The following is a 27,933-nucleotide window of genomic DNA, read 5'->3' as shown; positions in this document are numbered from 1 at the left end:
AGGTATCAGTGGTGCAGGCCCCATCCCTCCTTGCCTCAGTTCCCCGCGGGTTCAGAGGGGGCGAGGGGCCCTCCGGGCCCCTGGTGTTGGGATGCTGCGCCAGGGCGGGGGTCGGAGCGGTTGGGGGGCTCAGGAAGCCGGCGGCCGCTGGAATCCGGCGCGTCGCGGCCTTATAAGGACATGTGCGCTGGGCGCCAATCAGCGGCGGGGGCGGGGCGCCCGGCCCGCGCGTCCACCGCCGGCGCGCCCGTCCGCCCCGTCCCGTCCCGTCCCGTCCCGTCCCGTCCCGCGCCCGCCGCGCCCGCCAGGCATGAGCTCCACGCAGTTCAATAAGGGACCCTCGTACGGGCTCTCGGCCGAGGTCAAGAACCGGGTGAGTGAGGGGCGCGCCCCGCCCCGCCAGCCCAAGTCGTCGGACCCTCCACTTCTGCAGGGCGGGCGCCCCGCCAGGCTCCCCACCAACTGGGGCGGCCCTCCGCCTCCCTAATATCTGGGGGTGCCTCCCGAGGCTCCCTCAACCCTGGGGGAGCGGTGATGTCTGTGCTCTAGCATAGCCTAACATCTAGGAGTGGTTGAGTCTAACCCCTTCCACAAGCCCTGCTCCCCCAACCCCACCTCGTCTGAAGCCCCCCAGCCCTGGGCCCCTCAGCGCTGCAAGGCCTGAGAATGCCCTGAGGGTCTTAGGAGACCCCAGCAGCCCCTCTCCTCATCACCCTACCCCACTTCTGCTTTTGGGGCCACTTAAGTTTCAGGAAGGGTAGGGGCCGGCCGCTGGGTTTTGAGAAGCCTGTGCCCTCCCCCCACCCCCGGAATTTCCCGACCTCTTATACCTGGGAGGTGGGGCACCAAGGGGGAAGTTGGAGTTGAGGGGCCATGGCCCGGCTGTTCCTTCTACATTCTCTTTCTCCCCAGCTGACAAACTTAAAGGGATAGCAAAAGGGCCCACAGGACCTGTGGGGTCCCCTGAACGTGACCCTGGGAAGTGGGTTTTGTAACTTGCAAACTCAGGGTGGGGCTGGGGAGACACCTCTTAAGAAAACACTTGTGGTTCAGGCTCAGAGAGAGCCAGGCATTTCTGGAGGGTCACACAGCAGGATCGGCCCATCTAGGGATAGAGGAGCAGGGGGTGATCCCAGACCCAGGGGGAGGTCCTAGGCTTGACAGATAAGGGCCATCTAGCTGGAGGAGGTCTGTCACCCCTGTCCACCCCACACACACTTCCACAAGGCTCCTGGGAATGTGGTCCCACAGTGACAGCCTCTGGGAGCCTGCCTGGGCACAGCGGGGATGAAGCCCTGCCGGCCCCCAGGCCACTGCCCCATTGGCACGCCGGGACCACAGACAGGAGGGTCTCTGCATCACCTCTGGGAGCTCCGAGGAGCCTCCCTCCAGCTGTTCTGGGGAGCCAGGGGAGCCGAGGGACCGCACGGGTCTGCCAGGGGACAGAGCCAGCTGGGGGGGGGGGATGCTTTTATGTGCCCTACCCAGGACCGAGATGGTTTAAGACCCCTGGTCTGCACACAGGGCTCAGAGACGCCTTTCAGACTGCCCAGAACCATACAGCTTGCCAGTGGCAGAGTCAGGACTCGAACCCAGACCTGCCACAGGCAGTGCCTTACAGCCCTGGATCCTCCAGGGCAGCGCTGGCTTCTCCCGAGGCAGCAGGAAGTGGGTGAGGGCGCAGCCCCAGCAGGGGTGGGAGCAGCTTCCTGAGAGGCAGTAGGGATGGGGGCAGGTTGATACCTGCTCTGTCAGGGAGGAGGTCAGTCAGAAGGCTTCCTGTGACCAACTCTCAGTTTGCAGGTCTGGAGGTTGGGCGGGGCCCCCACCAGCTTGCCAGGGTCACTCAGAGGCCAATTCCACACCAGAACTGGAAGCCAGGTTCCTGTGGCTTCCAGCCCACGCGCCACCCACTTTCCCAGCTGCTTGAGTGGGGAGACCCGGCGCCCCCTCTGCCCAGCCTGTGCCTCACTTCCCACTCCTGCCACCTGGCTGGATGGCACAGAGGCAGGCTGATGTCCAGTGTGTCCCTCTTGAGCTCTCTGGCGGGCTGGGGGGGTCGGGCCGCCGGGAACAGCTGGTCCCGATTTAGCAGGGAGGCAGCGGCTGCATTCCTGGCAGTTTGCGGTGGGGAGGAATGCGCTGAAGGCCGACTGGGCAGCAGGGGAGGAAGGCAGCCCCTGTGGGGCGGGGCGGCCAGGCGCCTCTGCCCCGGGACCCTGCTCCCCCAACCTCCCCTGACCCCCCGAGAGCCGTCAGGGACGGGCCCCAGCTGGGCAGGCAGGCCAGGCCTCCAGACCAGCTTTTGTGCTTCGAGCTCAGCTCTCAAGATGACCCTGCAAGCTTCGTTTGGGCGGGGCTGCTCGCCAGGGGTGGGGGTGTGGGAACCAGAGACCAAGGCCTGAGGGAGGGGGTGGGCCTGGCGGATCGGGTTAGCAGGCCAGCCTCCCCGCCTTTGTCTGTCTTGCGCTCTGGGCAGCTCGGCACTGATCTGGTGTGTGGAGGTTTCTAGGCAGGAAGCTGGAATCAGGGCCCCAGGTCTGGTGAGCCTTATGAAAATGATTTAGACATAGATGGGGAAACTGAGGCACGGGGTGAAAACTGTCCATGATCATCAGGGAGTTGGGGGCAGAGCTGGGAAGAAGACTTGGGTTTGCAAGGGCCACTGGGGTCCCAGTCCCCTGGGGGCTGTGGAGGAGAGGAAGGGAGAGGGGTGGGGTCGGCGTGAGTAAACTTGACCAGGGGTCTGGGACAGAAAGCCCACCCGCCTCGGCAGCCAGATCCTCAGTTTCCTACCACCCCTCCAAGGAGCCGCCCTTTGCTGCCTACACACCATCCTGGGTCTCCCTGGGGGCTGTGAGATGCTGCCTTGGGGAACAGGAAGTGTTGAGTCTGTGAGCAGCAGTGTGTGCTGATCCGGGACCACGAGCATCTTTATCCAGGGACAGCCTGAGCTGAACGCACAATCTGTAGGCCTGTAAGTAGGGATGGACCATAAGCAAGGAGATAGATCAGCTCGTAGAAGGTGGAGGAAGGTTAGACGGAGACAAAGAAGGGTGGGGCGGGACCGGGAGTGGGATGAGGAGGGCCTTCACAGCCAGGTTGGGATGAGGAGGGCCTTCACAGCCAGGTGGTCAGGGAAGTCCTCTCCAAGGAGGTAACCTTCAAGCTACAAATGGATCAAAGGAAGGGACCCAGCTATGCAAACGTCTGAGTCCACAGTGACAGCATGTGCAAATGCCCTGTGGCAGTAACTGGTATGGCCAGTTCAAGGAGCAGAGAAAGGTTTGGTGTTTCCTTAGTAAGTTAAACATAGAATGACCACTTGGCTCAGCAATCCTACTCCCAGGTATAGACCCAAAAGAATTGGAAACAGGTGATCAAACAAAACTTGTAAATGGATGTTCACAGCAGCGTGATTCACAACAGCCAAAAGGTGGAACCAACCAAAATACCCATCACTGGGTGAAGGGATAAACACAGTGTGTCCCTCCACACACAAAACATCACTCGGCCGTGAACAGGAGAGACGTACTGACACTCGCTCCCACGTGGACGGACCCTGAGAGCACGATGCTCAGTGCGAGAAGCAGACAGAAGGACACACAGTGTCTGACTCCGTGGATGTGAAACGTCCAGAACAAGCCAGTCCACAGACACAGTGGATTCCTGGTTGTCAGGGGCTGGGGAGGAGGAGCAGTGGGAGGTGACAGCTAATGGGGATGGGCTTCCTTTTGGATTGACAGAATGTTCTGGAACTAGATAGAGGTGATGGTTGCACAACACTGTGAATGTACTAAATGCCATTGAATTATGAACCTTGAAGTGGTGCGTGTTGTGTATATCTTACCACAGTTTAAAGACCAGAACAGAGAAGGGCCAGTGTCTCTAGTGCCTGGAGATTAGGGAGATGGCGGAAGGGGAGTGCAAATCCTTTACGGTTCGTGTTGGCTGCTGTGTGGGGTTTGGCACCACTGGAACTGGATTATCCCCGATGTTGATCAGTGGGACATACGGAGCGGTTTATCTGTGCTGATGGGAAAGGGGAGTTGTGTGCTCGGGTGGTATGGGGACCTCCAGGCCCCACTGTCTCTTCTTCCCCTGGAGCCATGGGCACCACCCCATCTGAAGCTTCATGAGGCTACAGCTGGGTGTGTGTTTACTCCAACCCTGTGCCCTCTGCTCCTCCAGCTCCTGTCCAAGTATGACCCTCAGAAGGAGGCGGAACTCCGCAGCTGGATTGAGGGACTCACCGGCCTCTCCATAGGCCCCGACTTCCAAAAGGGTTTGAAGGACGGACTTATCTTATGCACGTGAGTGCGTGTGTCTGCATGTGCTCATCACCCTGACTGCTGTGCACAGTGAGGTCATGCTCCACGTGCTGTGTGACACCTTCTTGCTTTTCCTTCAAGAGTCTCCGGTCTTTCTCACCCTTCCTTTTTCTTGTGTTACTGCTTTGTCCAGGATCACTAATGGGGAGCATCCTTACCCCTGTCCTTTCTCAAGAGAGCCTCTAACATGACTGGAGGCCTTTCTCTGCTGCATCCTGGGTGGTTGTCACTCTTTGGCATCTTTGTTTCTTTGGTGGTGAAGACTAGATTGCAGCGGGGGGAAACTGAGACCCAGAGAGAGGCAGTGAGATTGGCCAGGAAGGCATGAATTAGTCTCTTGGGTCTCTGTGGTTCCCCAACCCTGATGGAAGTTCCCGTGTCCCCCCACCCATGTGTCCCCCACAGACTCATGAATAAGCTGCAACCAGGCTCAGTCCCCAAGATCAACCGCTCCATGCAGAACTGGCACCAGGTGAGGGACTGGCGGGTGGAGCAAGGACAGGGCTGGGGGGCCCCACCTGACAGGTGGGCAGACTGAGGCCCCTCACCGCCCTCTTCTCCTGCCTCCTCCCAGCTAGAAAACCTCTCCAACTTCATCAAGGCCATGGTCAGCTACGGCATGAACCCCGTGGATCTGTTCGAGGCCAACGACCTGTTTGAGAGTGGCAACCTGACACAGGTGCAGGTGTCTCTTCTTGCCCTGGCTGGGAAGGTGAGGCCCAGAGAGGGGTAGCCACCTGCCCAAAGTCACACAGCAAGCCAGGCGGAGATCCACAGATGCTCTTAATTCCTTACTTTGGAAAGATTTTTGGGCACCCACAAGGCACCAGACACTTTGGATTCGAGGGTGACTAAGGTAGACACAGTCCACCCCTTTCTGGGCAGGTCATGAACAAAATTTTTTTTTTTTGGTGGGGGGAGGTAATTAGGTTTATTTATTTATTTAATGGAAATAACTGGGGATTGAACCCAGGACCTCGTGCATGCTAAGCGTGCGCTCTACCGCTGAGCTATTCCCTCCCCCTACAATTTTTTTTTATTAAAAAAACCCTCATATGTTAGAGCATTTTTAGGTTCACAACAAAACCGACTGGAAGGTCCAGAGACTTCCCAGCTGCCCCCACCCCCGCCCCGCTCAGGCATGGCCTCCCCACCTTGGTTACAGTCCATGAGCCTCCTTGGACACCTCATTATTTCCCAGAGTCCACATGACGGTTTGGGCTTCAAATAACTATTTTTACAGATTATACATTATGAGAAGCAAGTGTTACGCTTGCACCAGGGTCTGGTGACCCTGAAAGCTAGACCAGGGTGGGTTAGAGCAGTGCTTCAGGAGGAGGGAACTGCCAGTTCTGCCACGGGCTTGAGGAGGAGGTTTGCACATCAGGGAACTGGGTTCCAAATAGTGTTTCTGGGAACCTCTGGTAGCTGCCCCGTGGGCGGTGGAGACACAGAGACCGGGGTGGAGCCAGGGCAGGCCTCCGGCGAGACGGTGCCCGAGGCCAGGACGGGTGGCCAGGGAAGGGCAGAAGAAAGGTAAGAGACACGGGCGGCGAGGACGACCCCAAATTCTTAGCCTGAGCAATTGGAAGGCTGGGGCCGCTATGGCCGTGGGAGGGGAGGTGGGAGCCACAGGACCTGCTGAGTCTGATGTGCCCAAAGGGTTGGGCGGCAGGTGCAGGGGGCAGGTTGCAGCCCAGCCCCTAGGCCTCCCCTGGGCTCATACACCATGCACCTGGCTTGAGGGACCGGGCTGCCCCACCCTGATACTCCTGTCCCCCTCCCCTGCAGGCTAAGACGAAGGGGCTGCAGAGTGGTGTGGACATTGGTGTCAAATACTCGGAGAAACAGGAACGGAACTTCGACGATGCCACCATGAAGGCGGGCCAGTGCGTCATCGGGCTGCAGGTAGGCGCTGGGCTGCTCCACCCCGGGGTCCCTGGTGGGCAGGCTTCTGGTGCGACCCAGGCCCCGTGCAGCCCGGCAGCCCCTCAAGCTCGGGGCAGGGTCTAGTGGCCTGGCGGGGACCATCTGACCTCTCCCACCTGCCTCCCTGCAGATGGGCACCAACAAATGTGCCAGCCAGTCGGGCATGACGGCTTACGGCACCAGGAGGCATCTGTACGACCCCAAGAACCATATCCTGCCACCCATGGACCACTCAACCATCAGCCTCCAGATGGGCACGAACAAGTGTGCCAGCCAGGTGGGCTGCGCCCAGTCCCGCCAGACCTCCACCTGCCTCCCCTCCTCGCCAGACTCCAAGGGCTCATCCCTGTTGTGAAAAACCCCACTCTGGGTTTCCCTCCTACCCGCTGTGGCCTTGCCTGCTCTGTCTCTGCCTCAGCTTGCTGTGTGTCCCTGGGGATGTTACTACCCAGCTCCGTGCCTCAGGTTCCCTGAAAGTTTTGCCTGAAAGCCCATCCAACTCTGATATGTTTAGATCCTGCGAGTGTCACTTTTCCTCCTGTGTATCACTGAGTATCACTGATGGTCTCCGGAAGACCTGAGCCCCAGCCTGAGCAGCTTCCTAGCTGGCAGGGACAGCTGGGCCCAAACACTGTGGTCCTTAGGGAGGGGGGTCACTGGTAATTGAGATCAACTCAGCACAGAGTCAGAAAAGAGAGGGTTCTGACCAGGGTTTGGGAGGGTCTGTAGTAGTCTGCACCGTGAATGCAAAGACGGGGAGGTGGGAAATGATGTGGGAATTTGGGGGAAGTTCTCCTTCGGGGCCTCTGTTTCCCCCTCTTCTTCCTTCCTTAATGCCTCTCCTCCCTCTCCAGGTGGGCATGACGGCTCCAGGGACCCGGCGGCACATCTATGACACCAAGCTGGGGACAGACAAATGTGATAATTCCTCCATGTCCCTGCAGATGGGCTACACACAGGGCGCCAACCAGAGCGGCCAGGTGTTCGGCCTGGGCCGACAGATATACGACCCCAAGTACTGCCCGCAAGGCCCAGCAGCCGATGGAGCTCCAGGGGCTGCCGGTGACTGCCCCAGCCCAGGGGAGGCCCCAGAGTACCCCTCCTACTACCAGGAGGAGGCAGGCTACTGAGGTGCCCAGGCGGGCTATCTCCCCACATCTGTTGCCCCATCTGGGTTTTCGGGTTTTTCTGTGTTTTTGTCTTGTTTTCCTACATGTCTGAGTGCTCCGGGCAGCAGTTTCCCAGCAGCCTTTGGGCCAGGCAGCTGCCGAGGGGAAGAAGAAACCCCGGCTCCGAGGGGTTCAGGCCCCAAATGGTTTCCGGTTGCTTCTTCCCCTCTTCTTTTTTCTCTGCTGATCAGTTTGTGGTTTCTGTACCCACAAAAGTTTCAGGCGGTTTTGAAAGTACTTTTTTTTTTCCAGGGGAACAGTGTGGGGGATGGTGGAGGGTGCTGAAGGAAGTAGGTTCCCTAGGAGAAGGCCAGGCCACAGTCCCCAAATATTTTAAGCCTCATAAAGTACTGAATTTCCCTAGGGCCCTCAGGCCAGCAACGCTGGCCCTTCCCAGGGGCCTGTGGGGACACCGAGGCCCAGACAGGACAGTGAGCTCTGAAAGTTTGAGGCAAAGCCAGATGCCGCCCCAACTCGTCCTTACTCCCCTACCAAGTGCTGCACAGGTACCTCCACCCGGAGGCCCTCCTAGGGACCAGCCCCTGCCCAGGAGCCCTGGGACCAAGAAATAATGTGAAATACCGACTGTGGACCAAAGGAAATAAAGCCTCTTTTTAGGAAATGAAGGTGCTGGAGTCGGTGTCCAAGACAGCCTGGGGATGGGGCGGGCCGAGCTGGCCTCTGATCCCTTCCGGAGCCATGGGGGCCTGGGGGTGGAGTGAAAGGCAAACCTCTGTGGAGGTCCTCAGGACCGCCTCCCTGGGAGGGGTAGCAGCTGAGGCCCGGGGTACAGGAGAGTCTGGGATTTGGGGATTTGAGGATCAAGGCCTGGGGCAGAGGGGGAGAAGTTTGGAGCCTCGCCCCTATCCCCCAGCCCCACGTAGACAGCTGGGCTTCATCCAGCCTGGTATAGTCTCCACCTGGAGTGCCCTCCCTGGCAAACTCATCCTCAAAGCCCCAGCACCAAAACCACCTCCTTCCACGGAGCCCTTCCTACACCTCTCACCCTTCCCAGCGCCTTCAGACCTGTCGATCCACACACTTGTTTCAACTTCATCATGATCTTGTGAAATATACCCAATATTACAGAGGGAGAAACTGATCTGGAGGTCTTCTTCAAAATCAGGGTGACCATTATGACTCAACTCTAATCTTAGAATGTTGGCGGCCCCTCCCTCTTCTGCCGTCGCCTGGTCCACTGTAGGGTCCGAGGAATGTTTGTGGAATGAAGGAATGAATGAATGAGTGAAAGAATGAAGACTCTCCGAACCCCCGTTTCCTGGATGCGCAAATGGAGCCCCAGGGTATTAGAGCGAGTCTGGTTAGGACTGGGGTCCCCCAGGGGAAAGTGGGGAGAAAGGGACCTCCTGTGACCAGGGGCTGCGGTATTGCAGGTAGCTGTGAAACGTGGGAAGACAGCCGGGCCCGTGTGTCCGGAGCCCAGGCGGAAGGGGTTGAGCCGAGCGCCCCGCCTCCTCGCGGTGCTGGAGCAAGAGGAGTGCCTTCCCAGCCCTTTAAGAAACCCGGCTCAGCGTGGCTCCGCTGTGACCCCGCCTCCACCCTCAGCGCGCGCGGCCCTGGCTGGCCCGGCCTCTGAGTGGCGGGTAGGGCAGCCAATGGAGGTGGAATGGGCGGGCCGGGCCGGGCGCGGCAGCGCGCGAGGGTCCACAGGTACAGCTCGCTGCAGGGACCCCTCGCCCTCTGGAGTAGGGGGGAGGTGGGGCTGCTCTTAAAGGAGCCGCGCTCCCAGGCCGCTGTCAGGTGAAGGGAAGGCGGCAAGAGCTGGGGGCTGGAACGGTGAGAGCTTCCCAGAGAAAGAGGATGGCCCTGAGACTCTCAAGGAAGGATGCGGGGGTACGGATGGTTGGGAAAAAGGTAGATTCCCTGGGAATTAAGGGATGCGGGCCGAGTCCAGACTCTCACTTTCACTCCTTGCCAGGGAGTGTCGGGGACCGCAGAACTGACCACTCATTCTCGAGGGGAAGGTTGGGCATTAGACTCCCCTGAGAGGCGCTTTGCCAACATACGTTAGCGGATGGGAGACTCCCCTTTAGAATGGGGGTCCCACAGAAAGGTGGGTTCTTGCCCGCTGGCTGGAAAGGATTCGCAGCACAGGCAGAGGGACAGAGTGAAAGCTGCTTTATTGCTTAAGGGGAAGAAGAAAAGGCGCTGGAGCGGGGAGCGGGGGAGCCGTAAGCCCGGGTGGCTTGACCAGGAACTGCCGCCCTTGGGGGTCTCAGCTGGGTCCTTTTATCTGTTCCTCTTTGTGGCTTCTTCTCGTTGGCTGCCCTTTTCGCCCTCATTCCTCCGCTCATTCCCCTGGCTCCTTCTGCTCTGTGCAGCAGAGCACTTTGCAAAAACAAGATTAAGCAGGCGGGACCCTCAAACATTGTGGTCAGATAAGATTAGATCAGTCGGGGCTCTCTGTTCCCTTAGGATAACTTTAACATTACTCAAGCAAAAGTATCTCCTAAGTTAAATTTAAACTTTTAAAGACTTCTCTAGGCAACGAATGAGTGCCATTTCAGGTCCCTAGTCCCCCGCCTCCCTCACATACACCTGCAGTCCCTCTTCCCTAAACTCTATGCCTCATTTTACAAGTAGAGTAACTGAGGCCTCTCCCCCAGGTCCCATTTGTAAAGGAGAGTCCTGGAGTGGGGGCCGAGGGTCCTGGGTCCACTCTGTGCCCTACTGGCGGCCTCAGCTTCGCCATCTGTACGGTGATGAAGTAGGCCGGGCTGGACAGTTCCAACTAAGAGACAGTGTCAGGAATCGCTGGTTCCAGGAGTCTTCATTCGCTGCTCCTTCCACTCACTCATTTTCAGGATCTTGTGATTTTTCTGAACAATGAATAATACATGAGGGTGGGCAGAGCTGGGGTCCGGCCTCTAGCTGAGTGTCTCGGCCTGACTCTCTAGGGGCCTGGGGTGGCCCCTCTTCCAGTCAGTAGTGTAAAATGTCCAGCACAGTGTATACTGGTTGCTAGTATCATTGGGGAAGAGCCGGGGTAAAGGGAACTTCCCCGCGGGTTAGGGACATGGCTGGGGGACAGGACCTGGAGACCTCCAAGTGGGGCTTCAGGGGGAACCTGGTGATGAAAGAGTTAAGCTGAGGCTCCGCCCCCCTGCAGGATTAATTGAGCGCCTTTCGGACGCCTCCGGTAGCCCTGGAAGGAGCGACAGCCCCGAAAACCAATGAGATCCGAGGACGGCTTCGGGCAGGGCTCCCATTGGCTTACTACACCGGGAGAGGCGAGCCGCTTTAATAAGTGCCTACTGTTTTCTTGGCTCTAAGCAGAGCTTCCAGGAACCCTGCACAATGGAATAGATGATGAGGTTCAGAGAGGGACAGGGAGTTGCTCGCAGCCACACAGCAGGTCCTAAGCCTGACCCCTGCGTCCTGTCTCCCGTCCATTTCCACCATGGCCTTCTGGACGCAGCTGATGCTGCTGCTTTGGAAGAATTTACTGTATCGCAGGAGACAGCCGGTAAAGCCCCGTCGGGTGAACCAGGGCGGGGCGGCCAGGGCGCCCCCCACAGCCCCCCACTCCTCCCGCCTGTTCTGCCTCCGCAGATCCAGCTCTTGGTGGAGTTGATGTGGCCTCTCTTTCTCTTCTTCATCCTGGTGGCCGTACGCCATTCCCACCCCCCACTCGAGCAGCATGAATGTAAGCCCCCGCAGCGTCCAGCACTTTGGGAGGCAGAGGGCAATGGTCACCCTATCCACAGGGCCCCCAGTGAGCGTTAGGAGCACAGATCAGGCACTCAAATAATGGCCGAGAGTGAGCGCTCTGTCGCGGGGGGCGTGATCACGATGGGGACTCGGACAAGAGCCCCAACATCCGGTGTCCCCGCAGGCCACTTCCCCAACAAGCCGCTGCCTTCAGCGGGCACCATTCCTTGGCTCCAGGGCCTCATCTGCAATGTGAACAACACCTGCTTCCCGTGGCCAACGCCTGGAGAGGAGCCTGGAGTCGTCAGCAACTTCAAGGATTCCCTGTAAGTAAGAGGCTGTGGGAGCGGCGGGGTGAGGGGGTGCCCATTGGCCACCACCTCCCGCTCTCTCTCTCTGTCCCCAGGGTCTCCCGCTTCCTGGCAGATGCCCATAGTGTCCTGGGGGGCCCCAGTGCCCAAAGGATGCTGGCCAGCCTGAGGAAGCTCATGCCCATGCTGAGGGCAGCTCACCGAGCTAGGGCAGGTGAGAAGGCAGGAGCCTGGGGGCAGGCAGGGCTGAGCACTGAGCCTCTGCCTGATTGTGAAACAGGCAGCAGGTTGGGGGTGGGTCTCAGGTTAAGCTTCCCTAACCCTCTGCTTCTGTGCCTTACTCCCTCAGCCTGGCCTCAGCCGAGTGACCAGCCCAAGGAGGGACCACCCCTGGCCACTGAGCTGCTGAGGACACTGCTGCGAGGGGTGAGGTGGGGTGGGACGCTGCTCTCATGGGGCCTCGGCGCTGCCCATCCTGGGCCAGGCACCTCCTTCTGGGACCTCTGATTCCAGCCTTCAGGCCTTGGCCTGGACTGTCCCTGGTGCCCAGTGTGATGTTCCTTGTCCGATCCGTGCCCAGACAAGCCACGTCTGGCATGCTGGTGAAGACTCCAGCCCTGAGACCTTGAACAGATCATGTGCCTCTTAGAGCCTCAGTTTCCCTGTTTGTAAAATGGGGTCTCTGAAAGTACTGACCCCGTGGAAACTTGGCTAAGCCTCTCCTTGTGAGATGTCACTGAATGTCGTTGACTCCTTGTCACCTTTCTCTCCAGGAATCCCTGGGGTCTGTGCTGGGCCAAGCCCCAGAGTCCATGGGCAGCTTTGTGGAGGCAGCAGAGGACCTGGCCCAGGAGGTAAGAGGCCTATGCATCCTCGACCCCAGCCAGGAAACTGGAACTGTGGCCGCCCGGATGGTGGGGTGACAGGGCAGCCCCACGCACCCACCCTCTGTAGGTTTGGGGAAACACAAGCAGAAAGAGAGGGAGAGGGTTCTTCCGGCAGAGTCCCTTGCCCTGGTGAAGGCGTGGTGGGGGGGCCACGTGGAAGCGAAGACAGCCAGGACCCTCTGGTGACCCACCTCCAGGTCCTGGAGCTGCCCAGCCTGGTGGAGCTGCGGGTGCTGCTGCAGAGACCCCAGAGGACCACTGGCCCCCTGGAAGTGGTGTCAGAGGCCCTCTGCAGTGCCAAGGGACCTAGCAAACCGGGGGGGCCCTCCCTCAACTGGTATGAGGCCAGTGACCTGAAGGAGCTCATGGGACAGGAGCCGGCAAGGGCCCTACCTGTTGACAGCCTGAGTGAGTGACCACCTTGGTTTCCCAGTCTGGGAAGTGTGTGTGTGTGTGTGTGTGTGTGTGTGTGTGTGTGTGAGAGAGAGAGAGAGCAGGACCTCATGGTGTCCCGCCCCAGGCTCCAAGTGCAATGAGCTGATGGGGGCCCTGGACACCCACCCCATGTCCCACCTGCTCTGGAGGCGCCTGAAGCCACTGGTCCTGGGGAAAGTACTGTTTGCTCCTGATACGCCCTTCACCCGGCAGCTCATGGCCCAGGTGAGGGTGGGAGGGGTCCCTGGTCTCTGCCTCAGCCCAGGGTAGAGAGCCCCAGACCCTGGGTGGAGAGGGAATGGGCGTGGGCTACGGCTCAGAGGCACGGGATGGAGCAGAGTGGAGGGAGCGGGAGAGGTGGGCAGGGGTCCTCAGAGGAGGGAAGTGTCAATGAACAGGCGAGGCTGGCATGGACCTCAGCGCCCACCTCCTACAGGTGAACCGAACCTTCCAGGAACTGGCTGTGTTGAAGGACGTCCAGGAGGTGTGGGAGCTGCTGGGACCCCAGCTCTTCAACTTCATGAATGACAGTGCAAATGTAGCCGTGCTGCAGGTGGGGCCGGGATGGAGGGTGGCAGATTCACCCCCACCTCTCCATACCCATCACCCCCTGCGGAGGACTTGGGCAAAGGGCAGGGCCTTCTGGGCAAGAGTGTGGAGGTGGGATGTGGTGTCCATGGTGAGCTCAGGCCCCAGGGATGGGAAGAGGTGCAATGGCCCTGAATGCCCAGTGCAGACCCCCACGTTCCACAACACCCCCCAGAAGCTCCTGCAAATCCGGGACAAAAGAAGGAAGCAGCTAGGACCTGGAGGCTGGGACCGGGTGGAGACCCTCCGTGCCTTTCTGAACCCACACAGAGGTGGCTACAGCTGGCAGGAGGCCCATGCTGACATGGGACATCTGGTGGGCATGCTGGGCCGCGTGTTGGAGGTGAGGGGCCGTCTAGTAGGGGAAATCTCTTAAGCGGAGAGGCAGCCCCTCTGTGGGGGTCCGATGGAGGGGTCGGCCCCACTCTGGGGCTCTGAGCAGGAAGCACGGCTTGGCCCCAAGGTCCAGGGGAGGACCCTGGGACTTCGGACCCACACCCAGGCCCCTCTGCAGTGCGTGACCCTGGACAAGCTGGAGGCTGTGCCCTCAGAGGCCGCCCTGGTGGAGCGGGCCCTGGAACTGCTCTCCCAGCACCGTTTCTGGGCCGGCATTGTCTTCCTGGGGCCGGAGGACTCCCCGGACCGCACGCAGTTCCCAGGCCCTGGTCCCTTGCGCATCAAGATCCGTATGGACATCGATGACGTAACCAGAACCAATAAGATAAGGGACAGGTGGGGGCCTTGTGGGGCAGGGCCAAGAGGACGGGGTCTCCATTGTCTAGAGATGCCAGAGAGCTTCTCGCCTATCAGAGGTTCCTTAGACCAACTGGGGTCCGTGGTGGGAGGGGCCTATGATGCGTGAGGGGCGTGGCTAAGGGCGTGGCAGGCGGGGTCAACACTGGCTTCTGGGATAAGATGGGAGCCGCTAGCAGCTGGGGCTAGGTGCTTAATTGAGCGCGCATATGAGAGTGGAGCTAAAAGTGTGATGGGCAGGGCCCAGCCACTCCCTCCAGCCCACCGCCGTGCTCCCCTCAGGTTTTGGGACCCTGGCCCCGCCGCTGACCCCCTGATAGACCTGCGCTATGTGTGGGGCGGCTTCGTGTACCTGCAGGACATGGTGGAGCGCGCTGCCGTGCATGTGCTCAGCGGTGCCCCGCCCCGCGCCGGCCTCTACCTGCAGCAGATGCCCTACCCTTGCTATGTGGATGATGCGTGAGCACCCTGTCCTCACTCATTCACCCAGATGCCAGATTCCCGGGTCTTAGGGTGGGGCCTCTGTTCCCTTTGGAATATCCATGCAGTCAAGGCTGAGAACTACTGGTTTAGAGGGACCACTTCCTGTGACCTGTAATGGGAGGAGCAGGGATCCCTGAGGGTCTGGGGTCTCTGGACACAGGGAGAAGGTGGCTTGGCAGCTGGAGCCCTGAGGGGCCATTAGGGGTCCGAGGATAAGGGAGGGCAAATGTTTGCTGGCTGCACCTTGGGACCCCGGGGCGGGAACCATTGTGCTTGATGGGGGCAGCACGGGGTCTTCGGCCTCCACCCCAGCTGCCCCACTGCCTCAGGTTCCTGCGAGTGCTGAGCCGCTCACTGCCGCTCTTCCTGACGCTGGCCTGGATCTACTCGGTGGCGCTGACCGTGAAGGCTGTGGTGCGCGAGAAGGAGACACGGCTGCGCCACACGATGCGCGCCATGGGGCTCAGCAGCGCTGTGCTGTGGCTGGGCTGGTTTCTCAGCTGCCTCGGGCCCTTCCTTCTCAGCACCGCGTTGCTCGTGGCCGTGCTCAAGGTGGGCGCACCCTGGCCTGCCTGGCTCCAGAATGTGTGTGCTGCACGTGGGAGGATAACAGGCAGAGGGCGCCTCGCGCTGTCGCGTGTCACTGGGCCAATCCCAGCACCCCCTCAAGCTCCCTTTGACTCCCGCAGCTTGGGGACATCCTTCCCTACAGCCACCCTGTTGTGCTCTTCCTGTTCTTGGCGGCTTTCGCCGTGGCCACGGTGGTCCAGAGTTTCTTGCTGAGCGCCTTCTTCTCCCGCGCCAACCTGGCGGCCGCCTGCGGGGGCCTCACCTACTTCGTGCTCTATCTGCCCTACGTGCTGTGCGTGGCCTGGCGGGACCAGCTGCCGGTGGGCGGCCGCGTCGCCGCGGTAAGAGCCGATCCGGGTGGGTGCCAGGGTGCTGAACACCCTCAGTTGCCCTTGCTCGCTGACCCACCTACCTCCCTACCCCAACCCGCAGAGCCTTCTGTCACCTGTGGCCTTTGGCTTCGGCTGCGAGAGCCTCGCGCTGCTGGAGGAGCAGGGCGAGGGCGCGCAGTGGCACAACATGGGCACTGCGCCTACGGACGACGTCTTCAGCCTGGCCCAGGTTTTGGGCCTTCTGCTGCTCGATGCCACTCTCTACGGCCTCGCCACTTGGTACCTGGAGGCCGTGTGCCCAGGTGGGCTGTAGGAGGGACACCAGCCCAGGGGAGGCTGGCTGAGGGGCGGGACCCTGGGTGGGGCGGGGCTGAAAGGCCTTTGGTACCTGGAGGCGGGTCTAGCTGAGTGGGTGGGGCTTCCTTGCCCCTATGCACATGCACACTGGTGGCTGCGTGGAGGGACAGCCTGGGGCAGGCGGATGGGACTTCCTGGTTACCTCCTACCCGGATGGCCTAATCCCAGGTGTGTGGCCAGAAGCTGGCACACTCCAGGAGGATGGGCTCAAGGGGTGACTGAGCACCATTTCCCACAGGCCAGTACGGGATTCCCGAACCATGGAACTTTCCCTTTCAGAGGAGCTACTGGATTAGGCCTCAGACCCCCAAGGGTCCCGCCCCGCCCCCTGCCCCGCAGGACCCACAGGGTGAGGCCTGACAAACATTAGCAGCCACTTCCCTGGCCCCCCCCAAAACCGTGGTTCCCACAGATCCCGATCCTCTGGACACCCCCTAGTTCCCCAGGTCCCCTGGGGCTACCCTGACTCCTACAGACCCCAGCCCGAGAAGTCCCCGACTCCGCAGACCAGTTTTAAGGGTCCCCAGACCCCCAAGAGCTCCCATGGCTGACTGTACCTTCCCTCCGCAGTGCTGGTGGAGGAGGCACCACATGGCCTGGTTCCCGGGGTCTCCATACGGGGCCTAGAAAAGTGCTTTCCTGGCAACCCGCAGCCAGCCCTGCGGGGGCTCAGCCTGGACTTCTACCAGGGCCACATCACCACCTTCCTGGGCCACAACGGTGCGGGCAAGACCACTACTCTGTGAGCAGCCTGCACTCCCCTCCCTTCCCAGGGGTCATCTGGGGTCGGAAGTTTCCTTTCTGTACAGTGAGGGTGGGACCCCAGTTCACTTTGGATACGCAATTGGCAGTGCTTTCTTTGAGCCTCATTTTCCGTCTCCTGTAAAATGGGGATGTAACACCCCTTTGGTATGGGCATACAGTTGGCATCCTGTAAGTGCTGGTCTCTCTTCTCTGGGAGCCTCGGTTTTCCCCTCTGAAGGAGCAGCTGTTCTGAGACCTGTGCACCCCTAGGTCCATCCTGAGCGGCCTTTTCCCACCCACTGCTGGCTCTGCCTGTGTCCTGGGCCATGACGTCCGGTCCAGCATGGCAGCCATCCGGCCCCACCTGGGCGTTTGCCCACAGTACAACGTGCTGTTTGACATGTGCGTCACAGTGGGCCCCGGGGGCGGCAGTGGGAGGGGCTGGGTGTTCTCTGGGGCCCTGCCAGCCATGGTGGCCACCCTGTCTTCCGCCCGTGGCCTCAGGCTGACTGTGGATGAGCATGTCTGGTTCTACGGGCGGTTGAAGGGTCTGAGCGCAGCTGCCGTGGGCCCTGAGCAGGACCGTCTGCTTCAGGACGTGGGGCTCGTCCCCAAGCGGCACACACAGACGCGCCACCTCTCTGGTGAGCCCAGCCTGGTGGGGAGCCTCTGGGTCTGCGGAGGTGAGGCTGGGGGGAGGGGCTGGGACTTTATCCCCAGGGTGGTGGGAAGCCGGAAGGAGACGGGTATCTGGGGGCCCAGGCGGAGCTGGACACTGAGGCCCAGATGGGTAGGGAAAGGGGCAGGGAGGAGGGAGGCAGCCCTGCCCGAGGCTGGGGGGGCAGGGTCATGCAAGACCCCACCCCTGTCCCAACCCAGGTGGGACGCAGCGGAAGCTTTCAGTGGCCATTGCCTTTGTGGGTGGCTCCCAAGTCGTTATCCTGGACGAGCCCACGGCTGGTGTGGACCCTGCTTCCCGTCGCAGCATTTGGGAGCTGCTGCTCAAATACCGTGAAGGTAAGAGTTGGGGGGTGGCCTGAGGTTCCCCTGGATTCTGCTTGAGGAGCCAGAAGATGTTTCTGATGAGAAGGTGCTGGGGATGGGGTTTTGAGGGGTGAGGAGGAGTTTACCACATGGGGCAGGCAATTCCTGGCAGAGGCCTTGCAGCCGGGTGGTACGTGCGGATTGGGTCCCATGCCCAGGTCGCACACTGATCCTCTCCACCCACCACCTGGATGAGGCTGAGCTGTTGGGAGACCGTGTGGCAATAGTGGCGGCCGGCCGCCTGTGCTGCTGCGGCTCCCCACTCTTCTTGCGGCGTCACTTGGGCTCCGGATACTACCTGACGCTGGTGAAGGGTCCCCCACCTCTGGCTGCCAGCAAAAAGGTGAGGGCTGACCTCTGACCACTGACCCTCAAGGCTCTGTCCAGACCTGATGGCCATGGCAGTTGGTGCTCCTCTGTCCACAGGGTGCCACTGACTTGAAGGACAGCATGGATGCCAGGCGGGAAGGGGAGCTGGGCAGCCATGGCAGCACTGCTGGTGAGGGAGGAGCCAGAGGGAGCGGCTGGTGGTGGCGGTGACTTGGTTCAGGGCAACAGGGTTTTGACCCCAGGCTGGACCCCTGACCCCTGACCCCCGACTATGGGCTGAGTCCACACACAAACCTACCCCTGCCCCTGGGTGGACTCTGGCTCTGAGTCCAGGTCAGGACCTGCCCTCAGGTGCTTAATCCTGACCTCCTCTGCCTTTCGGGACAGGTTCCTCACGGGGCACCCAAGCCCCTTCCCCAGGGAGGCTAGGGTGGGGGAGGGGCAGGAGCAGGGACTACTTCACTCCTCCGGGGCCCCTCATGTGCCCCACTGCCCGCCCAGGTGTGCCTCAGCTGCTGGCCCTGGTGCAGCGCCTGGTGCCCGGGGCACGGCTGGTCGAGGAGCTGCCACACCAGCTGGTGCTGGCACTGCCCTACAAGGGTGCCCTGGACGGCAGCTTCGCCGAGCTCTTCCATGAGCTGGACCTGCAGCTGGGGAAGCTGGGGCTGGCCGGCTACGGGATCTCCGACACCAGCCTCGAGGAGGTGCGGCTGCTGGGGGAGGTTTGGCAGCGTGGGAGGCGAGCTGCTTGGAGTGGGTGGCGCTTGGCAGGATGAGAAGGAGTCCGCTTGTTGACAGCTGGGCATCCATGGGAGGAGGCAGGGCACACGCAGGGGCCTGGAGGCCCAGAGTCCCTTGGGGAGGCCTGGGGACCCACACCAATGAGGGCTGGGTGGCTCTTGAGTCCCCCTCCCTCCTGTGTGTCTCCAGGCTCTGAGCCCCCTGCTTTGTCTCCCCAGATCTTCCTGAAGGTGGTAGAGGACTGTGCTACAGACACAGGCCCAGAGGATGCAGCCACAGGTCCCTGTCCCAGGCCCCTGACCCTGGTCCAGAGTTGGACCTGACTTTAGACCAAGTCCCCATCCCTGGCTGAGCGTGGCCCAAGGCATACCCCCAACCTACATCCTTCGCTCCTGACCCCTCCATCTGTGAGCCTTGATCTAAACCCAGACCCCAGGCTGAACGCTGACCCTGACCCCTGCTCCACAGATGGTCAGCACAGGCAGCTCCAGTGCTTGAGGAGGAATTACCCGGAAGTGACCACGCGGCTCAAGATTCTGCCCGAGGGGTCCGCCCTGGAGAATGGGGAGCTGGGTGAGTTGTCCCCACCCAACCCTGTAGCCCTGTGGCCCCTCCTGATCCCCTCCTGATCAGGGCATGGGCATTGACCTCCCACCCCCACCCCCCGCACAGCTGGATCTGCCCCAGAGATGCAGGCCCTGCAGAGCTCAGGGCCAGATGCCACAGGCCGGGTCCAGGGCTGGGCACTGACCCTCCAACAGCTCCGGGCCTTGCTTCTCAAACGCTTCCTGCTGGCCCACCGCAGCCGCCGGGGCCTGTTCGCACAGGTGAGTGGGGCCGGGCACCAGGGAGGCAGCGTGGGGGACCCTGGGGGCCTGTAATCCACTCTGTGACCTAATTCAGCCCCCTGATCCCAGGCATATCCCTCACTCTGAACACTTTTACTGAGAGCACTGGGGCGCCATGGATGGTTCTAGAGCGGGATCTGGGGAGGCTGGCTGCAGGCAAGCTTGGAGGGTAGACGGCGAGGACAGCTGATGGGCTGGTCCTTCAGATCGTGCTGCCTGCCCTCTTTGTGGGCCTTGCGCTGGCGTTCAGCCTCGTCGTGCCTCCTTTTGGATACTACCCGCCTCTGCAGCTCAGTCCCAGCATGTACGGTGCCCAAGTGTCCTTCTTCAGGTGGGCGCAGAGGAGAGAGGGCTGGTGGCGGGAGGGCCAGGGGCCTATGGGTGCAGCCCTGACCCAGCACCCCCACTCCATGCAGCGAGGATGCCCCAGGCGACCCTGAACGTGCCCATCTGCTCGAGGCACTGCTGGAGGAGGCCGGATTGGAGGGAAATAACTCCGCCAGGTGAGGGCCTGCCAAGCCTGAACCCTGCTCCTCTCTGGCCTCGGTTTCACTATCTGGACTCTGGCCACTGGGCCCCCGCGGGTGCGGGTGCCGGGGGCACCCCCGTGCCTGCTTGGGAGCTGGGCACTTCCACATTCGAGGAGCCCAGGAAGCCGGATACCCCAGCCCAGCCCCACCCCTCCCCTCCCCTGCCCCTGTAGGGCGCCCAAGTGCACCCCGCCCGCTGTCGGCCAGTTCTCGGTGCCCGAGGTTCCTGCAGATGTGGCTGAAGTCTTGGCCAGGGGCAACTGGACGCCAGAGTCTCCGTCCCCAGCCTGCCAGTGTAGCCGGCCTGGTGCCCGCCGCCTGCTGCCCGACTGTCCCTCAGGGGCTGGTGGTCCCCCGCCACCCCAGGCGCCAAGCAGCTCGGGCGAAGTGGTCCAGAACCTAACCGGCCGGAATCTGTCTGACTTCCTGGTCAAGACCTACCCGGGCCTGGTGCGCCAGGGGTGAGCCGCCACCCTGGACTCAGCGTGCCCGGCTATAGCATGGGTCCTTGGGTGGAGGAGACGGTCTGGTCTGGGGGGTTCAGAGGTGGATGCCCGGCTTGGGGCTCTGGGCTGGGGCCTCCCGAGTACCCTCCACTCCTCACCCTTTTCATCTATCTCACTGACTCCCCCACATCTCTGTCTCTTCATCTCAGTCACCTCTCTGTCTGTCTCTCCCAACAGCCTGAAAACTAAGAAGTGGGTGAATGAGGTCAGGTGAGGAGGGTCCCCGCCTGGGTTCCTTCCTGTGCCCTCTGCCTTCCCGCTGGGAGACTCTGCTGCCCCATCTGCCCAGGCCCTCAGCCTCCCCTCCTGCCTCCACTGCTCCACAGGTATGGGGGCTTCTCCCTGGGGGGCCGAGACCCCGGCCTACCCTCAGGGCTTGAGGTGGGTCGCTCTGTGGAGGAGCTGCGGGCCCTGCTGAGTCCCCAACCTGGTGGGGCCCTCGACCGCATCCTGAACAACCTCACAGCATGGGCTCTCAGTCTGGACACCCCGGACAGCCTCAAGGTGGGAACAGAGCGGGTAGCAGGCAGATGCTGTTGGGGACAGGTCTGACCCCCACACTGACTCCTCCACACCCCACCCTAGATATGGTTCAACAACAAGGGCTGGCACGCAATGGTGGCCTTTGTCAACCGAGCCAACAATGCTCTCCTACATGCCCGTCAGCCACCAGGCCCCACCCGTCAAGCCCACAGCATTATCACCATCAACCATCCACTGAACCTCACCAAGGAGCAGCTGTCCGAGGCTGCGCTGTGAGTCCCTCTGCCCTGTGTGTCCCCCCGCCTCCGTTTTTCTGGTGTTTTGGGCAGTAGGAGTTGGATTTATGCTCTGCCACACTCCTGCTGTGTAAATGGGGGTCAGGAACGGCCCCTCTGCACTCCCTAGGCCAGGGTAATGGGACAGCATGAGGCTCCAGTCTCCTCCAACAGCCTGCACATCCTTGTCACATCAACCTCTATCCGACGAGAGACCTGCACAACCTCTCCCTGACAAACGACCTGAAATGGCTCAGGCCCCGTCCCCCACCCATGCCCAGCCGTGGGGACCTCTGTCCCATTTGTGGCATGCCCAGTTCCGCTCTGAGCTGCTCATTTACCCTCGCCCCCAGGATGGCCTCCTCAGTGGACGTGCTCGTCTCCATCTGCGTGGTCTTTGCTATGTCCTTCGTCCCAGCCAGCTTCACCCTTGTCCTCATCGATGAGCGTGTCACCCGAGCCAAACACCTGCAGTGCATGGGTGGCCTGCCCCCAACCCTCTACTGGCTCAGCAACTTTGTCTGGGACATGGTGCGGTGTCTGCCTGGAGGGATGGGGCCCCAGTCACCACTTGTCATTGCCCCTTCTGGGCAGATCATGTCTAGGATGGCCCAAGTGAAATCTTGGGGATTGTGGGAGACCTCATATCCTGCTACCCAAAGCACAAGGAGGTCAGAGGGTGGGGGGATTACAGTGCTGAGGATGCCAGTTTCTGCCCCTGCACACTGAGGGGTGTAACTGCCATCTCCAATGCAGTGTAACTACTTGGTGCCAGCGTGCATTGTGGTCCTCATTTTTCTGGCCTTCCAGCAGAGGGCGTATGTGGCCCCTGCCAACCTGCCTGCCCTCCTGCTCTTGCTACTACTGTATGGGTGAGGCCCCCAGCCCCTCAGGGCTTGTTCTTATTGATACCCCCTACCACCTAATACTGTTGAGGGAGATGGGACTCTGTAGCAACTCCTAAGGAGAGGATCTGGAGGTCTGAGTTGACCCCAAGTGTGATCTAGTTCAGCAGTGTGCTGAGGTGGCCTTAAAAGCTCATCTTGTCCTGGCCCACATCACAGGAGTCTACAACACAGAATTTGGGAGGGGAGATCTGTATTCCTCTCAGGGCTGCTCAGCACCCTGTCTGGGCAGTAAGAGCAACTCCTGTTACCCTTCAGCTGGTCGATCACACCGCTCATGTACCCAGCCTCCTTCTTCTTCTCCGTGCCCAGCACGGCCTACGTGGTGCTCACCTGCATCAACCTCTTTATTGGCACCAATGGCAGCATGGCCACTTTTGTGCTTGAGCTCTTCTCTGATCAGGTAAGGGCACCACAAGCCTGGGCCTTGGGCTGGAGTTGGATGGGGGCATCAGCCTCAGCCCCTGACTTATCTCCTTCTTCCTGCCCTTGAGCAGAAATTGCAGGAGGTGAGCCAGATCCTGAAACGGGTCTTCCTTATCTTTCCCCACTTCTGCCTGGGTCGGGGACTCATTGACATGGTGCGGAACCAGGCCATGGCTGACGCCTTTGAGCGCTTGGGTGAGAACTTCCCTCTAGCCATCAATTCTACAGGCAAGGACAAATGACAGCCCCCAGGAAGAGAACTGAAGGTCTTAGGTGGCCCCAAGAACTGGTGGACCAAGTTAGAAGTGCAGCAAAGCAGCCGTAAAAGTCAATTCCATCTTGGTCACATCACAAGAGGTCTGAGGCCCTAAATAAGGGAGATGGTAATGCCACTATTTTCTATGCCAATTAGACCCCAGTTGAGTGGCCTATTCAGTTATTGGTCCTTTCCCTTAAGAACCCAAGGTTGAGGGGAGGATACAGCTCAGTGGTAGAGTGCTTGCCTAGCATGCATGAGGTCCAGGGTTCAATTCCCAGTACCTCCACCAAATAAATAAACCTAATTATCTCCTCCACACACAGAAGCATTAAAAACAAACAAACAAAAAGAACCCAAAATAACCCAAATAGAGAGGGACCCAGATCCCAAGCCCCCCAAAATGACCCAATCCCTCCTTCCTGTCCCCACAGGAGATGGGCAGTTCCAGTCACCCCTGCGCTGGGAGGTGGTTGGCAAGAACCTCTTGGCCATGGTGGTACAGGGGCCCATCTTCCTCCTCTTCACGCTCCTGCTGCAGCATCGCAATCGCCTCCTGCCACAGTCAGTGTGGACCAGGGAGGGTGGTGCGGACTGGGGTCTGGCTTTGGGCTCACTCATGTCTCTCTGTTCTCAGACCCAAGCTGAAGCCTCTGCCCCCCCTTGGAGAGGAGGATGAAGATGTGGCCCGTGAGCGGGAACGGGTCATGCTAGGGGATACCCAGGGGGATGTGTTGGTGCTGAGGGACCTGACCAAGGTGGGTGCAGAGTGCGGGCTTGGGGGGCTCCCTCTGGCCCACTCCCCATTCTCATGGACCTGTGCCCTTCCCAGGTGTACCGTGGGCAGAGGACACTGGCTGTCAACCGCCTGTGCCTGGGGATCCCCCCTGGCGAGGTAGGTCCAGGGTGGAGGTTCTGGTCCAGGGCTGAGAGGCTGCCCTACTGTGCACCCCCGCCCCTTACCATGTTTGTGCTTATCTCCCTCTACTGAACACCTACTGTGCACCTGCTGCTCTTTATTGAGCACTTACTGGCTGTCGACATTTGAGCTTCAATTTTGAGCCAACAAATTCTCATTAAGCACCTACTGCATGCTTACATTTATTGACCCCTACTGTGTGCTATCAGGTGTTAGAACAAGCCTACTGAGGACAAATTAATGGTTGAGCACTTGTTGGGCTCCCACATACGTGCCGGTTATATTAATCAAGCACCTACTGTGTACCAGCATTTACTGACTATGAACTGTATACATTAAAGCATTGTTGAGCCCCCTTGTGTGCACCCAAAGTGTATTGAATGTCACCTTTGTGATGGTCAACTTTTTATCAAGCACCAACAGTATTTACTGAGCTCCTACTGTATATGTCTGAGCACTTGCTGACAGCCAGTATCTAGTAGTCACCTGCTTTGTACTGATTCACCTTCAAGCAATTACTTTGTGCAGACTTACCTGCTGTGGGCCATTTACTGGCCACCTTCTGGGGGCTGGCACACACCCATGGACACATGTGACGTGTTAGTGTCAGTTGTAGTCACTGTGTCGAGTGCCTACTGTGTGTAGCCAACCTCTCCACCTCAGGCTGACTTGCGCCCAGCCTGAATTCTCTCTGGGTACCATTGCTATCAGGTACCCCATGCGTGGCAGGAAACATTCAGAAATCTCCTGCCCAAATACGTACGGAGCACTGGCTGTGTGCCCGGATGGATTCAACACGGGCTGTGTGCCAACCACCATTCCTGCTAAGTGGCAGCTTTACGTCTACCTGCACACCCCAGTATCTGCCCCAGGGGTCCCCTTGCCCACAGCCGTCCCTGTGGAACTGAGAAAGCTACCCCAGAAATCAGAGGTGCTGGGACAAGGGTCTGAGGCCTCACTGAGTGCCACCTGTGGGTGTACCTGCAGTGTTTTGGGCTGCTGGGTGTGAATGGAGCCGGGAAGACGTCCACCTTCCGCATGGTGACAGGGGACACGCTCCCCAGCGGGGGTGAGGCCATGCTGGTGGGCCACAGGTGAGCAGCCCCAGCCCGGAGCCCTTGTTCCTCCCCACCACCCTTTCCCGCGCATGGCCACTACCTCCCCAGCATGGTCCTCTCGGGCTGGCCTGAGTGCCTGACCCCCACGCCCCTGCCCATGGACTCGGCCCTGAGACACCCCGTCCTTTACCAGGGTGGGTGGGCCCTGAGACCCTTGTTTGCCCCGGCATGGCCGAGGCCTAGCCAGTTCCCTGAGCTACCTGTGCCCCGTCCCCAGCGTGACCCAGGAACCGGCTGCAGCTAACCGCGGCATGGGCTACTGCCCTCAGTCTGATGCCATCTTCGAGCTGCTGACAGGCCGCGAGCACCTGGAGCTGTTTGCACGCCTGCGCGGGGTCCCTGAGGCCCAGGTTGCCCAGGTGACCACCCCCCAACAAGCTCTCCAGCCCCCACCCAACCATCTGTCCCCTGCCCCCGCCCCGGATCACAGCTTATCAAGCCTTCTCCTTGACCACACCCAGAGCCCAGGTCCACCCACGCCTGGTCCTCTGCCCCTGCCTTTCCCCCAGCTCTTCCCCTTGCTCCTCCCCCAGCTCCTACACAGTCGTTTCGGTTCACCTCCCCTTCCCACAGTCTTCCAGGCTGCATCTGACCCCCCTCTCCGCTTAGGGACCCGCCCCTTTCCTCCTTGACCCTCCTGGCTCCAGCCCGTCCACTCGTCCACTCTCACGGGACTCCCGTCCAGCCTGCGCTTCCTAGCGGTGGTGCCTTCTGCCCCTGGGCCAAGTCCTGCCTCTCCCGTACTCCGGCCCCACGCCCACGTGGCATTCCGGCTCTGTACTCGCACCGTATGCGCTCTGGCCCCACCCCCTTTATTTACCTTCCACACCCCCATCCTCTCCCTGGCCCCTTCCGCTCACTCGGGACCCCTGGGCTCACTCCGCCCTCACTCTGTGCCCACTTGCTCTCACTACCTTCCTGCCCAGCCCTCGCTGTGGCCCCCACCAGGCTCATCGTGGCCTCCCCCAAGCACACTCTGGCCCCTCTCACCCTGGCCCCCAACTCTCACTCTGGCCCACCACAGACAGCAAGCTTGGGCCTGGAGCGCCTGGGGCTCCTTCAGTATGCGGACCGTCCCGCGGGCACCTATAGCAGTGGCAACAAGCGGAAGCTGGCGACAGCCCTGGCTCTGGTGGGGGACCCGGCTGTGGTCTTTCTGGTGCGTGTGGGCGGGGCCCAGGCAGAGGCGGAGTCGGGGCGGGTGGGGCGGGGCTTAAACATCTCTCCCCTCCCAGGATGAGCCGACCACCGGCATGGACCCCAGTGCCCGGCGCTTCCTCTGGAACAGCGTCCTGGCTGTGGTGCAGGAGGGCCGCTCCGTGGTGCTCACCTCGCACAGGTGGGCCCCAGACTGGATGCCCAGGCCTGCGGGTCCAGGTGCCCCGGCCTGGGAAGAAAGGTGGACCAGGCCCCGGCGAGAGGGTGTCAGAGCACGGGGTCACAAGGGATGGGGTGGTCCTGCCCTTGGGGGAGGGTGCCCAGCCTGATTCGGAGGACACAAGGGGTTGGTACCCGGCCCCGGAAACACAGCAGTCTGGGCCCAACAGGAACTATCCGCGAGCACAGGGTGGTCTAGAGGTGGCGGGTGAGGATCCCGGCAGGGGCAGCACAGCACCGGGCGTGGCTGGTCCAGGCCAGGCTGGAGCTCACGGCGCTGGGCTCCTGCAGCATGGAGGAGTGTGAGGCCCTCTGCACGCGCCTCGCCGTCATGGTGAACGGGCGGTTCCGCTGCCTGGGCAGCACGCAGCACCTCAAGGGCAGGTGAGCGGGGGCAGCCCTCCAGGACCGGGGTTGGGGCAGGTAAGCGTGGGGCTGTAGGAGGGGCCGGAGGAGAGACCACGCGGGGCCATCTTGGCTCTCTGGGGAAGAGGCAAAAATCATGGGCTGTCCGGGAGAGATGGCTTGAGAGGGCGAGACTGGACCAAGATGGGGATGAGGTCTGATGGGTGAGGGTGCAAGAGGCCAGGGCAGAGGCCAAAGAGGGTCTGGCGAGTGGGCGAGGCCTGGAGATTGGGCGGGGCGCGGCCTCATGTGGGCGGGGCCTAGGGGAAACCAAAACTAGACAAGAAACGAGCATGCGGGTGGGGCGAGGACGAGCAGGGGTTGGGGTCACGTGTGTTGGATAGGGATCTAGAGGAGCTGGGGATAGGGATGGGGCCAGAGGAAAGCTGGAGGGTGCTGTGGGCTGGTTGTAGGGAAGAGTGGGCTGTGGGCGGGCCTTGTAGCTCTGGCCCCGCCCACCCCACCCCAGATTCGGGGCTGGCCACACGCTGACCCTGCGGGTGCCCTTGTCGCGGTCTGAGTCAGCGGCAGCCTTCGTGGCAGCGGCGTTCCCGGAGGCCGAGCTGCGGGAGGCACACGGCGGCCGCCTGCGCTTCCAGCTGCCCCCGGGAGGGCGCTGTGCCCTGGCGCGCGTCTTTGGAGAGCTGGCGGCACACGGGGCGGAGCATGGCGTGGAGGACTTCTCTGTAAGCCAGACCACGCTAGAGGAGGTGACTGCAGCGCCAGGACTGGGCTGGGGGTAAGGGTGGGGCTGGGGGCCCTCAAGCTGACTTCCGCTCCTGTTTTCTTGGGCCACCCACCACTAGGTATTCCTGTACTTCTCCAAGGATCAGGGGAAGGAGGAGGAGGAGGAACAGGAGGCAGAAGCGGACCCTGTGCCAGGCTGGCAGCGCCCCAAGCTCATCACCCAGTCCCTCGATGACCCCAGCATGGCCGTGACGGTGCTCTGAGCCTATCTCCTCTGTGGAGCTGGCGGGAGGCCCTGGAAGTGACAGAGGCAGGGCAGAGGGCCTGGAGCATGGACCCAGACTCCCAGAGGGGTCGCTGCCCAGGAGGAAATAAAGAGAAGTCGCGGTGTAAAGCAGTGAGCACACGTGTCCGTGCGCCAGGCTGCGCGCTTCTCCAAAGCTAGCTGCGTGCGCTTGTCTGGATCCCAGGCCTGGCACCCACGTGTGTGCGGGCGTGGGCTTGTGAACGCAGATGCCGCTT

The 27,933-nt window shown here is 61.0% G+C and overlaps 2 protein-coding genes across 13 annotated transcripts; both read left to right on the top strand.

Moving 5' to 3' along the window:
- The first annotated feature begins 214 nt into the window (after positions 1-214).
- On the top strand, positions 215-8,055 carry CNN2 (calponin 2). Its single transcript, XM_074351352.1, has 7 exons — positions 215-373; positions 4,192-4,313; positions 4,737-4,803; positions 4,906-5,043; positions 6,123-6,239; positions 6,391-6,537; positions 7,115-8,055. Exons 1-7 carry the CDS (start codon positions 311-313, stop codon positions 7,388-7,390), a joined length of 930 nt encoding a protein of 309 aa, XP_074207453.1. The 5' UTR covers positions 215-310; the 3' UTR covers positions 7,391-8,055.
- A 142-nt stretch (positions 8,056-8,197) lies between these two features.
- Positions 8,198-27,805, top strand: ABCA7 (ATP binding cassette subfamily A member 7). 12 transcript variants are annotated; one of them, XM_074351339.1, is made up of 47 exons: positions 8,198-9,100; positions 10,727-10,916; positions 11,003-11,096; positions 11,286-11,427; positions 11,508-11,626; positions 11,762-11,838; positions 12,186-12,266; positions 12,497-12,707; positions 12,820-12,959; positions 13,171-13,287; positions 13,498-13,665; positions 13,837-14,054; positions 14,358-14,534; positions 14,888-15,110; positions 15,248-15,469; positions 15,561-15,762; positions 16,056-16,166; positions 16,388-16,559; positions 16,832-16,963; positions 17,066-17,244; positions 17,441-17,578; positions 17,764-17,948; positions 18,032-18,104; positions 18,437-18,639; positions 18,895-18,955; positions 19,145-19,249; positions 19,349-19,503; positions 19,731-19,855; positions 19,941-20,027; positions 20,228-20,515; positions 20,738-20,770; positions 20,887-21,064; positions 21,146-21,315; positions 21,672-21,849; positions 22,075-22,190; positions 22,482-22,626; positions 22,721-22,844; positions 23,340-23,469; positions 23,543-23,663; positions 23,738-23,800; positions 24,812-24,918; positions 25,160-25,301; positions 25,967-26,101; positions 26,178-26,281; positions 26,611-26,703; positions 27,194-27,434; positions 27,531-27,805. In XM_074351339.1, exons 2-47 carry the CDS (start codon positions 10,851-10,853, stop codon positions 27,672-27,674), a joined length of 6,495 nt encoding a protein of 2,164 aa, XP_074207440.1. In that variant the 5' UTR covers positions 8,198-9,100; positions 10,727-10,850; the 3' UTR covers positions 27,675-27,805. The 12 variants fall into 12 exon arrangements, 10 of the variants coding, with proteins under 10 accessions (XP_074207440.1, XP_074207439.1, XP_074207438.1 ...); XM_074351338.1 differs by lacking the exon at positions 8,198-9,100 and adding an exon at positions 9,118-9,226; XM_074351337.1 differs by lacking the exon at positions 8,198-9,100 and adding an exon at positions 9,131-9,283.
- The last annotated feature ends 128 nt before the right edge of the window (positions 27,806-27,933 follow it).

This window comes from Camelus bactrianus, chromosome 22 (genome assembly GCF_048773025.1).
Source record: "Camelus bactrianus isolate YW-2024 breed Bactrian camel chromosome 22, ASM4877302v1, whole genome shotgun sequence".
Classification (NCBI taxonomy): domain Eukaryota; kingdom Metazoa; phylum Chordata; class Mammalia; order Artiodactyla; family Camelidae; genus Camelus; species Camelus bactrianus.
Note: the sequence above shows the minus strand (reverse complement) of the source record. Positions and strands in the feature narration are given on the sequence as shown.

Bases quoted from the DNA above. Each gene is read 5' to 3' on its own strand.
- CNN2 (XM_074351352.1), top strand. From the start codon at position 311: ATGAGCTCCACGCAGTTCAATAAGGGACCCTCGTACGGGCTCTCGGCC. The intron at 6,240-6,390 runs GTAGGCGCTGGG...GCCTCCCTGCAG, and splicing joins AGTGCGTCATCGGGCTGCAG to ATGGGCACCAACAAATGTGC. The intron at 6,538-7,114 runs GTGGGCTGCGCC...CTCCCTCTCCAG, and splicing joins CGAACAAGTGTGCCAGCCAG to GTGGGCATGACGGCTCCAGG.
- ABCA7 (XM_074351339.1), top strand. From the start codon at position 10,851: ATGGCCTTCTGGACGCAGCTGATGCTGCTGCTTTGGAAGAATTTACTG. The intron at 12,267-12,496 runs GTAAGAGGCCTA...ACCCACCTCCAG, and splicing joins CAGAGGACCTGGCCCAGGAG to GTCCTGGAGCTGCCCAGCCT. The intron at 27,435-27,530 runs GTGACTGCAGCG...ACCCACCACTAG, and splicing joins GCCAGACCACGCTAGAGGAG to GTATTCCTGTACTTCTCCAA.